This window comes from Gastrolobium bilobum, unplaced genomic scaffold (genome assembly GCF_033153095.1).
Source record: "Gastrolobium bilobum isolate Gb01-03AN ecotype WA unplaced genomic scaffold, APGP_CSIRO_Gbil_v1 utg3870, whole genome shotgun sequence".
Classification (NCBI taxonomy): Eukaryota; Viridiplantae; Streptophyta; class Magnoliopsida; order Fabales; family Fabaceae; genus Gastrolobium; species Gastrolobium bilobum.
The window spans coordinates 1,360,183-1,376,980 of record NW_026895180.1 but is presented as its reverse complement, the minus strand read 5'-3'; the positions used below and the strand labels follow the sequence as shown (position 1 = coordinate 1,376,980).

The 16,798-nt window shown below is 32.1% G+C and overlaps 1 protein-coding gene across 1 annotated transcript in view; it reads left to right on the top strand.

The window, feature by feature from the left end:
- The first annotated feature begins 3,984 nt into the window (after positions 1–3,984).
- LOC133297829 (structural maintenance of chromosomes protein 6A) overlaps positions 3,985–16,798 on the top strand; it is a 29,291-nt gene continuing 16,477 nt past the window's right edge. The window contains exons 1-16 of the mRNA XM_061497039.1: positions 3,985–4,138; positions 4,512–4,617; positions 5,681–5,814; positions 6,495–6,550; positions 6,971–7,057; positions 7,131–7,451; positions 10,075–10,194; positions 10,498–10,632; positions 12,104–12,180; positions 12,269–12,344; positions 12,491–12,565; positions 12,713–12,817; positions 13,554–13,723; positions 13,843–13,945; positions 14,286–14,398; positions 15,865–16,069. Of these exons, the coding sequence (XP_061353023.1) occupies positions 3,985–4,138; positions 4,512–4,617; positions 5,681–5,814; positions 6,495–6,550; positions 6,971–7,057; positions 7,131–7,451; positions 10,075–10,194; positions 10,498–10,632; positions 12,104–12,180; positions 12,269–12,344; positions 12,491–12,565; positions 12,713–12,817; positions 13,554–13,723; positions 13,843–13,945; positions 14,286–14,398; positions 15,865–16,069 (2,037 nt within the window). The remainder of the gene's footprint in view (positions 4,139–4,511; positions 4,618–5,680; positions 5,815–6,494; positions 6,551–6,970; positions 7,058–7,130; positions 7,452–10,074; positions 10,195–10,497; positions 10,633–12,103; positions 12,181–12,268; positions 12,345–12,490; positions 12,566–12,712; positions 12,818–13,553; positions 13,724–13,842; positions 13,946–14,285; positions 14,399–15,864; positions 16,070–16,798) is intronic.

The following is a 16,798-nucleotide window of genomic DNA, read 5'->3' as shown; positions in this document are numbered from 1 at the left end:
CGGGAAGTGTCGAACACGAAATGTCAGAGTTTTTGAAGTGTCGGTGCTTCATAGAGTTGGATTAGGATTGAATATGATATGATAACAAATTTTATTCCATAATTAACCCTCTCATCATTTTCCTTGGAACTGCTGCCACTTGTGAGCCAAAGCTATGGGCCAGCCCCTACCACCGGCGAAGGTTGAAATCGAGGTGGTGACTGCGAAAGAGTGAGGAGAGATGCGAAACAGTTCGCTGTTGTTCTCCTGTCTTGGCTATGTTTTTAGCATCATTGCTTGGGTTTGATTTATGGATATGTTTTTTTCTCTTTTGACTCCAAAATGAAACTGAGAAGGTATTGACTCTGGATTTTTCATTTAATTTTCTGGAAATTGGGGGATGGTATCTGTTTCTGTGTTATTGATTGATTTCTTATTGAAAAGGTTGATTATTTGATGAAAGTACGAAATTTTATGTGATTCTCAGCTTCAATGCCATGGGTTTTGTTTTAGTGTTTGAATGGATACCCAACTCTTATTTGTTTCTGTCGATAGGCATCCTCTATTTCCCCTACATTTCTGTCTCTCTGAATATATTTGACTGATCATTCACTTGTTGAAAAATTAATTAAAATGTTACATTATTTTGACAAAAATTTCTAGCACTTATAGGTGGTCTGTGATAGCATGACATTCACCATGATGAACATATAATGAGATAAAGAACTATTGGAAGTCTCATTTGAAGAGAAAGATTTATTGTTTCATGAGATCTTTGAATGAGTCTTTGTCATCCAATGACATGGCTGCTGTAAACTTAGCTGCTACATCCAATAGAATGAAGATGTTGAGAGCTTGGGACCTTATCAGTTATCAGTGACGAGATGATGAAATTATGAAACGAAGTTACATGTTTGATGGTGGGGTCGAAATGTCACCCTTAAGGAAGAGCCTAATGGAAATTATTGTGGCAGATGCATATGGAAATAGTTAGAGCAAGCTCGGAGAGCAAGAGTAGAGTTTGGAACTCATAAAATGCAGAGAATAGAGAATGGTACATTAGTTGTTCATAAGGGAAATCTGCAATTGTTTAAAATTATAATTATATGAATAATTTAAAAATTTAAAATTATTTTTTAATAAATTATATGATATTTTGTTAATAAATGTATTTTAGTTTATTCATATCATATTCTGATGATATTTAGATCACCTCAAACATACGATAGGATGATATAATCTTATCAGATTATTAATATAATATACATCTAACACGGAAAATGATATAAGCTTATTTGCCTCGTATCTTTTTCTATATATATATCCAACTCTTTTATTCTATCCCCTTATTATTGAATTTACGGGGTATATGAAATAGGGACATATGAGGATTGAATGTTCTGCCCCATGTAAATGACAGTGGAGATGTATTTGGGTTATAATTCCCTAATTGAATATTAATTTTATTTTAAAGTTTTGAATGTATTTGAAATAAAATTATGTGTATTTAATTCAATAAATTGTGCACTACTAAAGAGTATCATAATGCAAAAAAAATTATAATGTGATAATATAAATAAGAAAATATTTATTTACAGAATAAGAAATGTTTTTTTTTTTCAACGAAAATGTAATAGGAAACATTTAATATAATAATAATGTCTCTTATTTTTTTTCACTTTTTCTAGGAAATAAATAAATATTATTTAAACCATCTTTAATGCTGAATCTTTTTATTTTAAGCATTAAATTAGGTTCTCAAACAACGTTTAATATTAATGATATATTAGATAATTTACTATTTAATTTATTGTGTAATTACTTTTTTTGTCCTGTTTACCTTTATTAATTATTCAACTCCCTAAATTGTTTAGATCAAGTTATTTTTTGTTTAATATTTAAATAATTAAAACTTAACAGTTAAGTAATTTTTATTAAAGTAAAACAAAGAAATCAATTGCATTAAATTATATTCCAACAATGTCAGTTATTATCAATAAGTTTTTAGGCTCAAATATTTATAATGATAATAATTTTTAATACTGAAATAAAAATTCTAATTTTTTTAATATTTTAAAAATATAATTTTTTCAATAGTTAATTAATCTAATAAAATGGTCAAAATATTCACTACAATTTTCATGTTACTGTCTAGGATTTATTTCCACATTTAACCTTATTTTATAGCCTTTTTAGGAAGAGAATTTTCTCTTGTGGTGCTTATAATGATTAAAATGGAAATATATTATCTTCAAATCTTTGTACTTTAAGGAATGAACTCGATTTATTAGGCATAATATCATCAACATCTTTCATATATGATTTTTAATATGGATTTTCTTAAATGTTATTCTTTTGACTATGATTGCGTTACCTTTGCAAGTAAAGCGTGAATATTTTAGGATACCAAAAAAAAAAAGCGTGAATATTTTTTTTAGAATTTTCTTAAACATATTCCGTTACCTTCAGATAAATTATAAAATGTTTGCCATGAAAATAAAGAGGATGAGAATTCAGTAGAAAATAAAGATTACATTATCTTTTGGGGAATGTTGTAGTTAGTACCTCTTTTTCTTACTACTTGTTACTACTAAATTGTAATCGTTGATTTCTGTCAATCTATTGATTATAATTTATTGAAAATTAATAATTAATTAATAAGTATGACTCAATAAATTATAACCGTTAGATTGACGAAAATCAACGGTTACGATTTAGTAGTAACAAATAGTAAGAAAAAGAAGTAGTAACTATAACCTCTCCCCTTATTTTTTATCTACGATTGCATTATCTTTTTCATGTAAAGCATAAATATTTATTTTCAAAATTTTCTTAAACATAGTCCTTGCCCTTCATATAATGTACTTCACATAGTAGAAAATAAAGAGGTTAGGTTTGCTAATACAAATTAGTATTTGTTTTCTTCTTCGAAGGATAAAATTTGGATATCATCTTTGAATTAATGAATAATACTCCATTATCACCCCCTAAATTTTTTTTTGGATACATAATCACCCCTAAACTTGATTTCAAAACAATGGAGAGATTGTGGGAATAAAAAAAGTTTTTAAAGAAAGTGATTATTTTGTTAGTTGTGTAACCAAATGCTTATTGAAATATATTTTGAAAAAAAAACAAAAAAAACACAATTATATGTATAAATTTAAAGGGTTCGCTTTTTCTGCAGCAAATGTAAATAAATTATTTATATTGAGCCTAAAATGATGTCATTTTGAAACGAAAAATCAAGATATTTTTGTAATTATAATATATTTCAGGATTATAATAGTTTTTCTCATTATAATTTTTTTATTTTTCAACCCAAAACGACATGGATTGAATGTAGATCACTATAGGAACATTAAAGCCAAATTTAAATAGCTTATATATTTTTTAATATATTATTAATTTCAATATGTTCAACCCAAAATGACGTGTTTTTTTAATATATTATTAATTTTTACATTGTAAAATTATTTTTAGAACTTGACAGAACTTATATATGTTAAGATTTATTACATATGATAAGAAACTAAAACAATATTTCTTTTAAAAATTATTGATATTAAATTTTGTTATATTTAATTTGGGATTTTTGTGTATTGTATAAGTAACTTTTTTAATAAAAAATATATATTAAATTTTTGAATTTGATTTGAAACTAAGTTATTTATAAAAGAATTAATTGAATCCAAATTCAATTTGGATTAACCAATGGGCTTATTGAATCCAAGGCCCAAGCCCAAGTTTTGTAAGTTTTGTAGTTTCACTCAATGAGTGGCAAAATAGTAAATAATTGTTCCCGCCATTGAGACCTTGCAAGCGCCGTGTTTCTTTTATTGGCTTCATAAAAAAGTCGCATCAGTTCATAATATTCTGTATTGTTTTCAGTTTCCCAATCACAGAACTCCTTGTTCTGTGGGTGCGTGTTCTTCTGAGTTGATGCATCGTAGCTTGAAGAGAAGAGAATATTCTAGAAGGAAGGAAGGAAGGAAGCAGTGAGGAATGGGGGAACCTAGTTCTTCTAGGGTTTACCGTACGATTCAGCAGCCCAATGCAGGCATCATCAAGAGACTTCGATTGGAGAATTTCATGTGCCATTCCAGCCACGAGACTGAGTTCGGAAACCACGTCAATTTCATCACTGGTCAAAATGGAAGTAAGTCACTCTTCACAATCTATTTTAATGTTTTTTTTTTTTTTTTTTTTTTTTAATAATTATTTTAATCGCTTATTGCTTGAGGGAATTATAATTTGTTATATTTGATGCTCGTGCTAATTTTAAAATGAATTGTGTTTTGTGAAGTTTATGTGCTCAGTAATGTATATGTGAAAAAGAAATTCCCTATTATTATTATTTTTTTGGTTCGTTGGAACAAGTGTTTTACAATGGGTTTTTGTTCGTTTTGGTGCTAGTTATCAACTTTTTCGTTTCATTCAGGACTTGTTGTTTAGGAAATTTGTGTCATGGATAAGGGAAAAATAATTTGTGTAATGAATCCTTCTTGTTTGATTGGCTCTGGTATTTACAGGTGGTAAGAGTGCAATCCTAACAGCGTTGTGTGTTGCATTTGGTTGTCGAGCCAAAGGGACTCAAAGGGCTTCCACTATGAAGGATTTCATTAAAACTGGTGCCAGGTAAATCTGCCACTCGGGGTTTCATTACCCATCATAGGGGATTCAAATGAATGTGGGGATTCAAATGAATAATAAGCTAGAGAATGGGTAGGGAAAAAATTCACAGCCGTTTAGATGGAAAGGATCTAGAAAAATCAAGGGTGTGTACTTCTTTTTTTTTTTTTAAATTCTTTTGAATATAAACTTTGAAAACTGATTTTGAGAGCAGAAGAACAATAAAACTTGTTTGAATATGGTTAGATTTAAAGTTATAAAGAAGTTGTATTTATTTGCAAAAACCCTATTAATTAAGTTTCATAAGTTTTTAAAGAAGTTGTAATGAAGAAGTTAGATTAATGGAGTAGAGAGAATATAAAAAATCACTAAATAAGTATAAAAAAACAGTAGTTTCACTTAAAATGACACAAACTTGATTTAAAATTAAAAAGAAATTTAATTTATTTACAAAAATGCCATTAATGAATTCTCATAATTACACAATGGTCACCACTAACACAAGAAAACTAAAAAACAATTATTGTTTTAGGAGTCATTTTTACAAGCCCCTAGTTTGCAGGCCCTCATATCCAAACTAGAAGATAAGTGAAGGAAATAGATCCTCTCATTTTATATTTAACATGATCATATCATGTGAGAGGAATGAACAAATCAACGTGATGATTTTGTAACTTCCCATTCCAATATTTTTTCTCTCTCTTTGCTTATCACCATTGATTTACCCTTGTATAATTAGGATTCTCTCATATGACATGATCATGTTAAATAACACATAAGAGTATCCAACTTTGGAAAACGGGTTTGAGTCTACTGATAATCAACATTTTTGTATTTATAGTTGATTTGTAACTTAAGATTATAATTTTTTGAAAGTGATTATATTATGGGTGAATTAGGATATCTTGTTTTCTTATGTTTTTACCCAAGACTATTTATTACTTTCTTATTTTATTAAAAGAATGAACCTAAACACTTGATTCAAATTTCCGTCAGAATTGTTATCTTTTAACAAAAATGGCCAACATAATTTTTTTACACAGTTCTTTATTCTATTGTCTCTCTGTAGCAATGCTGTCATTCATGTTGAAATTCAAAATGAAGGAGAGGATGCTTTTAAGCCTGAAATATATGGTGATGTTATCGTTGTAGAACGTAGGATATCTGAATCCACAAGCTCTACTATATTAAAAGACCAGCAAGGTGCGTTTTCTTATGTTTTGAATTGTTTTCAGTACTAAGTTGTTTGTCACCATAGGCTTATGTTGACAACAGATTATTTTTCTTGAGATATGCTTGATTGGTCGACCTATTGGAAGGAAGTCAGTGTTAATCTTTTAGATTTTAGCACTTTTCTTTCTTATGATTTTGATGGTTCATCTCATGACACAAAGTTATAGATGTAAACAAAACGACTTAAACTGCAGAACTTTGCTTTATGGTGAATGCTCAATTGAGTTGGTTTTAAAGTGGTTTCAAAGATATATTTAACAGACTCTTGTAATTCAGTTTAACTTTGATAGGTTGATTTCCTTGCAGTCACAAATTCCATCTTAAGTTAATTATTTCATTTTGCTGTCATTTGAATTAAAGAATTTCAAATGATTTAACTTCTCCCTAAGCCATTCTTTTTATTTTGAAATATTTTTTCCTCTCTTCGAATTTTTTTTATCAAACTTTGTATTTTTCTTTGTTGATAATGAATTTGTACTTTTTTGGGCTTATGACTATTTCAAGAAGACTATATTGATATATTCAACATACTTTTGGTATTTTGTTAATTAAATGTTACAGTAATTTAGCAGCCCTTTGAAGTAGACTTTCTGCAAATTGTCAAGGATGTTTTATTCACCATTATGTTCTATATCTGGGTTTGTTGACAGGAAAGAAAGTCGGCAGTCGGAAAGCAGATCTCCAAGAAATTGTCGAACATTTTAATGTAGGCATTCTCTCCAACAACATGGCTTTTTAAAATATACTATCTTCAGTATCTTGTATTACTAGGTGACATCTTCTGAACTTGTCGCTCTGTTTTGCTGCATTGTAACTTCTAAAATAATTTTTTTTGTAAGCATTAATGCGCGCATACTCAGCTGCTAAGTTTTCTCTTGGAAGGTGGATGGCTGGAAGAACTAATGTACTTGTGACTAGGTCATGATTAATGATCTATTTTATTAACAAGTTGCCTTAATTGAATTTATTGAGAGAAGGTCTGTGTTGTGTATGTATGATTAAAAGGTTTCGTATCACTTTGTTCACCTAACAACCAAAAAATCTTTAGCAATGCCTTTTATTTCCTTTTTCATTGGTTTTATTTTCTTGCTACTTTAAAGTTTTCTTTAATCTTCTCATTTTGCAGATTGATGTGGAGAATCCATGTGTAATTATGAGTCAAGACAAAAGCAGAGAATTTTTGCATTCTGGGAATAACAAAGATAAATTTAAGGTTATCTCTTCATGTCAATGTTATTCTTTTGATGAAGCTTATTCAGAAGCTATGCTGACTATTTATTAAAAAGTTTTTTTACAAGGCCACACTTCTTCAGCAAGTCAGTGATCTTCTGGAAAGCATTTGCAATGAAATAATGATTGCATATGGAATAGTTGAAGAATTAGAGGTTGCAATAAGGCCTATAGAAAAGGAGCTTAATGAGCTGCAAGTTAAAATTAAAGCTATGGAACATGTTGAACAAATATCCATACAGGTTCAGCAGTTAAAAAAGAAACTTGCATGGTCATGGGTTTATGATGTGGACAAGCAACTTGTAGAACAAAATGTAAAGATTGAAAAGCTGAAGAACCGGATACCTACCTGCCAAGCTAAGATTGAACAACAACTGGTATGTAAGCCTATGTGCTTGTCTCTTAGTGAAGATTTTCATTGTAAATACAGTGTGAAATGGTCTTTGTGGTTTGAAAATTTCACATTCCATAATGTACTCTTGGCATATGAAGCAAGGACTTGTGTATGGTAGACAATGAAAGCTAGGAATTTCATTGGGTGGCTGTTTATTGTGCCTATTTTGGCAAGAATTGGTAGTGCCTGCTAAATCATAAAATTAACTCCAGATGGGTTTACAATTGCAAGTCTTATTGCTAACGCATTTCATGGGGGATAAATTTGAAAGTTTGTTTTGGCCTTGCTAAATTAATGATCGGTCATAGAATTGTGTTGGCATCAAGCCCTAACTAGGAAAATATCCGTTAGAAAAAATAAGGATGGGCATAAAGAGTGAAGTGGGCAAGCCTCTGTTAGTTAGGCCTTGTTAGTCAAAATTGTTAGAGTAGTTACTTAGCCCTTTGAGTGCATGATGGGGAGATTTAACTTGAGGAGGGGTGTTAGAATATCCAAAGGATATCGTATAATATTAAGATTATATCTTAATATAATTTAGTATCCTAGAGGATCTCTTAGGATTAGTTTCCCTATTTCTTTATATTTCATAATATGTTAAAGCATAGTCTATGGGTCTTCTTGTACTGACTTAGTCCATTACCAACTAATGTGGGTGTGGGACTCCATCATAATTGAATCTCCAGTAATCTCCCTCTCAAGTGTGAGACCAGACATTAGTAGTATCCTTCCCCTTAGTGGAAGCCTCACTGGGTACCCAAGTACATAACCTACCTTGTGGACCTTAACCTAGCTCTGATACCGGTGTTACGTGGCTTGGGGGAGCCCATGGTAGGAGAGAATTTTCACTAATGGACTAAGCGACAATCCACCACAAGAAGTGGGATTGACACTACGTCTTAATCCAAAATCTTATGGCATTGAGTTTACTAGTCCTTCCACTTATATGGTCTTTATTTAATCCATTCCTTCCCAATGTGGGACTTCCCCACTTCCATTTGAATATCCATTATTCTCGCTCTCAAGTGTGAGCATCAAGTCCAAGAGCTACTCCCCCTCAAGTAGAAGTTTCTTCAAGCATTTATAGGGTTACCAACCCAGAATCCACACTTGGCTTTGCAACATGGGTTTGGGTCGTTTTAACCCAAACTGCACCAACTACCATCTTCAATTACTCACCACACCTGAACAGATAGCCGGCCTAGCTGAACCTAACTTTGATACCACTATTAGGTGGGCCAGGGGGAGTCCATGGGAGGGAGACCACCATCGATGGGTTATTTGACAATCCAACACAACAAGTGAATCTGACATCATGTTTCGACCTGAAACCTTAAGGCATTGAGTTCATAGGTCCTTCCATTTATATGGTTCTCACCTAGTCTATTCTTAATCAATGTGAGATTTCACCACTCATTTAAATTCCCAACATACAAATTACAGTTTTACCTTATTTTCTGGTTCAATTCTATCATATTGTAATGTGTTTGGTCCATTTTCATTAATAAAAGTATTGTAACTAAGCATTTCCAGCAAAAATGTATTTCACTAATATAATTTAAAGTAGGTCTAGCTTATGCCACAATCATGATAAATCAATGTTTTGTTAATTCTGTTGATAAAGCATTGTATGTGGGATCATGCTTGATGAACATTGGGTGTGCCCCTTTACTTTGTAGCAATTCTCATGGTTCGATAAAATTTTGTTTTGAAGGAGGTCAAAATTTTTATGCAATATGCAGCTTTTTGAAGTTCTTTGGTGTTCATGGTTGGTACTGAATGCCCACATCTTTAACGATTTGACATTTACGCTTGATCTACTTTTGGGATAGGACTATGTTTATTGCTTTCCTATGGTGCTCTGCTCATGATCATTTAAAGGAGTTTGTTTGCATTTCTTCCTTTCTCTATTAAAAAATCTTTGGTTTCTATTTTTCTTATAAAATTTCTTTTTCTATGGAAGTAGTTGACATGGGCTAGTTCTCATTGCTGTAATCACAAGTTAATACTTAATAATATCGATATGCAGTTTTGGTAAAACTTGATTGTAATGAGGCCGGAAGTATTCGTTGCTCATCAAAGAAACCACAGTATAATGGTATATTTGCCTGCACTAACATTTTGAGCTTTGATCCAAACTTTCAGTGTTGGCTCTTTGTGCGATATTTTCTACCTCCTTGAGTGTGTTCCTGGCATACTTTATTATAATTTTTAAAGTAGCACCGGGGGTTGTGAGAAACTTCTTGTTTTTACTCCAAGTATGGTCAATTTTTGTGGACTAATTATTTGCTTTTATACTGCATTACCTTTAATATTGGCACAAGGTTTGTGGATGGAAAAGCTCCATATCCAACCTTCCTTGCTTAATGCTTTCAATTTCAACCAATATGTTACATTATTCTGTTACTAAATTATAGTATTGTAGAGCTTTCCGCATATGTTTTGATTGCATGTCTTTAGCTTGGAAGATGTTGTCTTTGTTCAATTTTGCAGAGGCTTGCCCTATGATATGGAAATTTGTTGTCATGATCTTTTGTTTCGATTTTCACTCTTTCTTGTGTGTATTTTTTATTACCTAGAGTTATATTGGATTCTAATTTCTTTTGAAGCATCGGGTTGGAAAATTGAGGGAAAGCTGCTCCCAGAAGAAAGTTGAAATTGCAAGTATGTTGGAAACGACATCCCAAGTCAAGCAAGTGAAGGAAAATTTAAGCCAGTCCGTGTCCATGGTATGTTAGTGGGATGTCGTACTCCTACTCCCACTTTTTCCAACTGCTTTTGAACAATGTGTAGATGAAAAATTTCATCCTGCAACAGGGCAAATTTTTTCCGTTCTGTGCACTACCATTTCTGGTTTATGCTTTTACCCCCTTTACTTCAGCCTTATGCTTGTCATTTTAATTGAACTACTGGGTCAGGGTTACTTTCCTTTTTACTATGGCTATTTTATGTTGTAATCATTATCATGCTCTTGATTTTCATTACTCATAATTGTTGTTTTGTCTGTTGGTAATGTATTGTCCACCATGAAGGCAACGAAAGAAGCATTCAAACTTGAGCGAGAATGCAAAGGTAAAATTAGCAACATACAGAAGATGGTACTTCAACTTAAAAAGCTTGAACAACAAGTGCAGGATATTCATGAGCAGTATACCAAAAATACTCAGGTTCTCCAAGTCCCTGGATATGGATAATATTTTTAGTTAATGGTTTTCTTATTCCTTACTCTGTCTGCTACTACGTTAAATTTTTTTTTTTGGTGCTTTTGCTTAGTTTTTCAATTTTATTTTCTCCACTGCTCAAGATGTGTGATTCGTTTGGATAAACTATTTGATATTTTTGTGTGCATTGAGTTCATCCTGGTTTGCTGGATCAGTTTCTGCAGATTTATTTTCAGGGATTTGGTAAGTAGGAAAAAAAAAATTCTTGTGGCGATGTGTGGTTTATGGGATTTTGTGGCTTTTTTGGCTGGAAAGGAATGCCTGCATCTTCAACGTTGTTTCCTCACATCTGAATTTGTAATGGGATAGAATCGTCTTCATGGTTTCTCTTTGGTGTTTAGCACATGGTCTGTTTAAGGGAATTGGTATTTTCAATATGCAAAGAGATTGGGTTGCTCTCCACACTGACTGATTGTTTTTTGGAGTTCCTTTTCTTTGTCTCTGTTCCCCCCCTCCCTTTTTGTTTTGTCTATGTTGAGTGTTTCTTATCCTCCAACTTTTTGTACTCCTATCTCTTTCTTTCTCTAATAAAAAATTTCCTCTTTTTAAAAAAGAATGATATTCAAAATGTGATATGCCATTTTAGATTTAGGGTTTCAATACAGGGTGTGAATTCTGGTTTACCAAATAGAGTTCAAAAGTAGGAGGATCACTCTGTAATAAACCTAAAGCAAGTTTGATACGTTGGAATGATGATTCCACTCCTGCCTCTATTTTGCAAGAAGATTCCTTAGTTTGGTTTGTAAAAAGACATGGAATGACAATTTCATTCCAAATATTGGTTAGGAGAGGTTTAGGCATACCTTCCTAGAGAGGTGGGAATGGCCGTTTATTGCAGGCCAGAGTGATTTGATGCTTGTTTTTTATTACTTATATATCATCATCAGTTATTGTTAAGATTTGCAGCACATGTTTTCCATTTCCTTTAATTGCTCCGATTATTACTCTCTCTAATAAATTCCTTGATTGCTTCCTGTAATTACTCTGATCCTGCATCTTCTATGGTGTTTGTTTGGGCTTTTTTGTGTCCCTAAGAAGTTGCTTACTCTAATGGTTCTTATAATGAAATTCAGTGTGCTTGCAGAAAGTGATCAGTCTGTGAGTGAGTTAACTTAGAGGAAAAATTTGATGTGTTTTTGGTTGATACATCGTTGAAGGAATTGTGATGGATGACTTAAAGTATAATGTAGTAATATATGCCATTTTCAACTTAAACTAGATATTTGTGATTGTTTCAGTTGCTTTTGTTTCTTTTCACTGCCATATTCTATAATGGTTACTCACTCTTCCTTTTTGGTGTATCCTGGTTTTTACGTTTGATCTGCTTGGTCATCAATTTGAAATGGCTAATGTATGATTACAGTTGCATTAACTTTTTATGTGAATTTTAATTCTATTATTTTTCATAATAATGCAGGCTGAAGAATCTGACAATAAGGAGAAACTAAATGGGCTCCAAGATGCGGTTCTTGCAGCTGAGTTAGACCTGCAAAGGTTATGCTTTTCTTATGTGGTTTTTCATATTTGTGTTTTACTTGGATTTGAAGAAGTTCCACTTCCTAATAGTTCCTTCTTGTTCCAGTTTGAAAGAAGAGGAGGTTATGTTAACCAACAGCATACATAGGCAAAATGATGAAATCAAAAAGATTGCTGATAAGGTGTGTTGATTTTTATTGCTTTTAATTTGTGTTTGAAAATTGATGGTAATTGGTGTTGATTTTCAGAAAGATTGCTGAAAGTGCTTCTGTTCTTTAAAATTTGTTTATTACAGCATTTCACTTTATTACTTTTGTGCTTTTCATAGATGCAAGATCATGAAAATAAATATCGTGGTATCTCGAATCATATCCGTGATCTTCAACAACACCAAAGCAATAAGGTATGACAAATCGTGCAGTTTTTAAGAGGCTCAAAATATCGGTTTTCTTTTCCATGTTTATGCATTTAGTTTATTTACATGATAGATCTAACAGACTAAAGCAATCCTCATGGAAATCTCTAACAGACTATCTTATTTTGGAAGCAGATTGCGGTTTTTGGAGGAGATAAAGTGATGAATCTTTTACAAAAAATTGAGAGATATCGTCTAAGGTTTAAGATGCCACCGATTGGTCCAATTGGTGCCCATCTGGTAATACAGTTTATGATGCCTGCTTGTCATGTCTTACCCATTGCTTTCTTGGTGTATTTGTACTCTTATGCATTCTGATGGTTGAGGAGTTAAATCAAATGAAGTATCTGTTTATGGAGCCGTTGTCTTCTCCTCAGAAGAAGTAATAAATGGATATGCGGATATAGTAATATTGGTTTAATTTCATTGGTAGGCAGTATTATCCAGTGAATCTTATTGGGGATAAGATTGTTTACCTTGCATCTTTTTAGTTTATGCACATGGCTGTTTCCAAGGGCTTTATTTGTTAGATATACAGAGGCATTAGAGATCTCTATTGAGAAGATTTTTTTTTGTATTTTTTTCTTTTCTTTGGTTTTTCTGCTGTTAGCTGTTAGGACTTCCGAGGATTCCTGCTTTATAATTCTCTTTTTTTCTAATATATTGTCACTTCCTGGGCGGCATTAGTTAAACTGTCCAAGGGGGTGGACTCCTCCTTGTTTAACACTTTCTATCCCCATTTTTTTCTCTTCGATCAAATGCCATTTTCAAATTTAGTTACTAGCTTCATTAGTTAATTAAACTTTCTAAGGAGGTTAGTTACTTAATTCAATTGACATACTAAGTTGTTATTATTTGGTATTGCTTTTTATGGTTCAAATTAGTTGCTTAATGTTGATACATGGAGGGTTGGATGTTAATTACTTAATTTCCATACTTAGTTATTATTTGTGATTGCTTTTTTATGGTTCGACAGAAGTTGCTCAATGGTGATAAATGGGCGCTCGCCGTTGAACATGCCGTTGGGAGATTGCTCAATTCTTTTATAGTGACTGATCACCAGGATTTTCAACTTCTGAAACAATGTGCTAAGGAAGCAAACTATGGTCACCTTCAAATTATTATTTATGATTTTTCAATCCCAAGGTAAGTTGTTAGCATAGTCTGTCTGCCTGTCTCCATGCTCATTTTGTGTTTGTTATTTCTGGCTTCTTTTTTCAGTCTTATCTCTAGTTGCGATCATGTTCTTTTACTTTCTGTTGTAGGTTGATAATACCACATCACATGCTTCCTGATACAAAACATCCATCAACTCTTTCCATCTTACAATCCGAGAATCAAACTGTGATTAATGTCTTAGTGGATCAGGTAATTGACAAAACTTTGCTTATACTTAATATTCTATTTTAAGGGTTTTTTATTGCTTTATCGAGAGGATGTGGGGGCACTTTTGAGATTATGTTTTCTTTATTTTTGTTTTATTTTTCTTTTCCATTCTTTACAAAATGCTATTCTAGGATATTATCTTATCCCCCTTCCAGTAAACCTCTTTTGTTATTAAACTCTTTAATCTAAAACTGAAGTTGAAGGGGAACTTTGGCACAATGAATGGTGTATTCACCATGGGACTTAAGAGGTCACAGGCTTGATTCATGTAATCAGCCTGGTCTTTTTTTTAATGTTTCTAATATTTTAGTTGCTTTTCTAGGGAAATGTTGAAAGACAAGTGCTTGTTAACGATTATGATGCTGGGAAAGTGGTTGCCTTTGAACAAAGGATCCGAAATCTGAAGGAGATATATACAGCAGATGGATATAGAATGTAAGCCAGTGCTAATTGACATTGCCATCCATGTGTCCTACATCCACATCTTGTTGTGTAAATATATAATTTTTCATTACTAGGGATCCATATTTATGCCACACCCAAGATAGTCAAAATCAACATCCTATCTAAGATCAGGAGAAATAGAAAATCACGTAAATCGTGTGATCGGAGACGGATCTTAAGGTCCTACTTAGGATAATAATATATATATATATATATATATATATATATATATATATATATAGAATCCTTTAACACTTTAGTTTGACACCAAATCTTAACCGTTGATTTCCGTGAATCTGACGGTTATAATTTATTGGGTCACACTTTTAATTAATTATTAATTTTCAATAATTTATAACTGTTAGATTGGTGGAAATCAGCAGTGGTTAAGATTTGGTGTCAAACTTTTTAGTTTGTCACCGATGTCAAATGATCCTTAGGGTTATATATATATATATATATATATATATATATATATATATATATATGCATGTGTGTATGCGTGCTCATATGAAATAACATAAATAAGAAAATAAACCTTTAAGTTACTACTAACATTTAATTAAACTTAAATTGAAGATGCATAACCTAGCCAAACCAGCACCCGAGGCTGGTGTGTCCATCGGAAGAGCTGGTGCCTTCCTTCGATTTATTTCTGTATTTAACTTTCCCTAAACAACTGAATTACAATTCAGGTTGTCTGTAATTCTTTTGCAGTTGTTAATGGAAATTCCGACTTATTTCCTGTTGTTTTCTTGAGTATTTCGTACAGTTGTTTTGTTTGGTTACTTTTTGATTGTCGAATGCTGTTTGGAACTGAGTGGTGCCTCGTCATGATTCCTTAGCAGGAGAGTTCCTTCAAGTTCCCTTGCAAAAAAATAGGGTTCTTACGTTGTATTTACCCTTGTTATTATGTAGCTGCTGTCTTTCTTGCAATGTGTGGACAGTGAGTGTTCCTTGACATTGTATTAGAGCCCAAGTGTTGCTTGTCGCATCCATTCTTCCTAATTAAAAATTTCTGAACAAGTTAAAGTACTAAAGTGACCGTGTGCATTGTTGACGTTTCAAGCCCATAGTGTTGTTAGGTGAGATGTTATGGTTAAAGATATAGAACTATGTCTAAACCTCCATCGGTCAACGTAGAAATGCAATACTTGTTTGTCAGCTTATGTACCATTTTCATTTCAAAGTCAAACACATCAGCATGCATCCAAATTCCAATCCCTTTTGTTGATTCATTACGTAAGTTTTGCTATGGAGTAGTATAGCTCAAAACCTTAAACTGTTGGAAATTTCCTGTGTATGCATGTATCTTCAATCCGTAAGTTAGGAACTGTACTTTCTAATCTAGGTTCTTTCTAGGTTTTCTCGAGGTTCAGTACAGACTATTCCCGTGTATGCATGTATCTTCAATTCATAAGTTAAGAACTGTGCTTTCTAATCTAGGTTCTTTCCAGGTTTTCTCGAGGTTCAGTGCAGACTATTCTTCCCCGAAATAAGAAGCTAAGATCTGGCCGTCTCTGTAGTTCTTTTGAAGATCAGATTGAGAATCTTCGTAATGAAGCATCCGATGAGCAAAAGGCTGCCATTGACTGTAAAAGGAATAAAAGAGAGGCAGAGATCAAGATTGAAGATCTTGACAGGAATCTGAAATCTGTAAAGGTAAAAACTGCTTAGATTTTAGACTATTATTATGTTTTTTTTGCTTTTTCAATTTTTTTCTTAAGAAATTTAGCAACTACATGCTTAATTTTATGTGTCATCTTTGTCTAGTCAATGTAAATTGATTAGTCCATTATTAACAACCATTAGGATGAAATTTAACATTTCTATCTACAATATTTAAAGTATGTTTTCACAAAATGAAGTGGCAAATCATACCTAATTACTTTCAGTCCTTCTAAAATATTTTCTAAGAAATAAGACATCTCTGAGAAATTATTTATTGAACCCAGTTAGTTTTTAGAATGAATTATCTGTGGTCACATCCCTATAACAATTCTTACAAAACAAGGGGATAGCATACCACTATACATTAATTTTTTTTATTTAATATTTATATTTTATTGAACACTTACTTAAAAAAGATGAATTTACTAAGAAAATAAGGGGATGAAGTAGCATAGGTAATACTTTTAAAACAAACAAAACAGCCAAACAAAGGAATGAAAAATAAAGATACATTAGCAATAGTTCTAGTATAATGTTTTGACGATAGCATATATTAGGATATAATAAAATTGATTAGACCCGTTGTTAGTCCTATGTTCCAGATGGTCCCTTTTTAGTCCTTTTCCCCTTCATTTCCCCCTCTTCTTCTTTTCCCTTTCTTTTTTACTTTTATATATATATTATTACTATTCTATTCTTTTTATTTTTATTTTTCCTTTT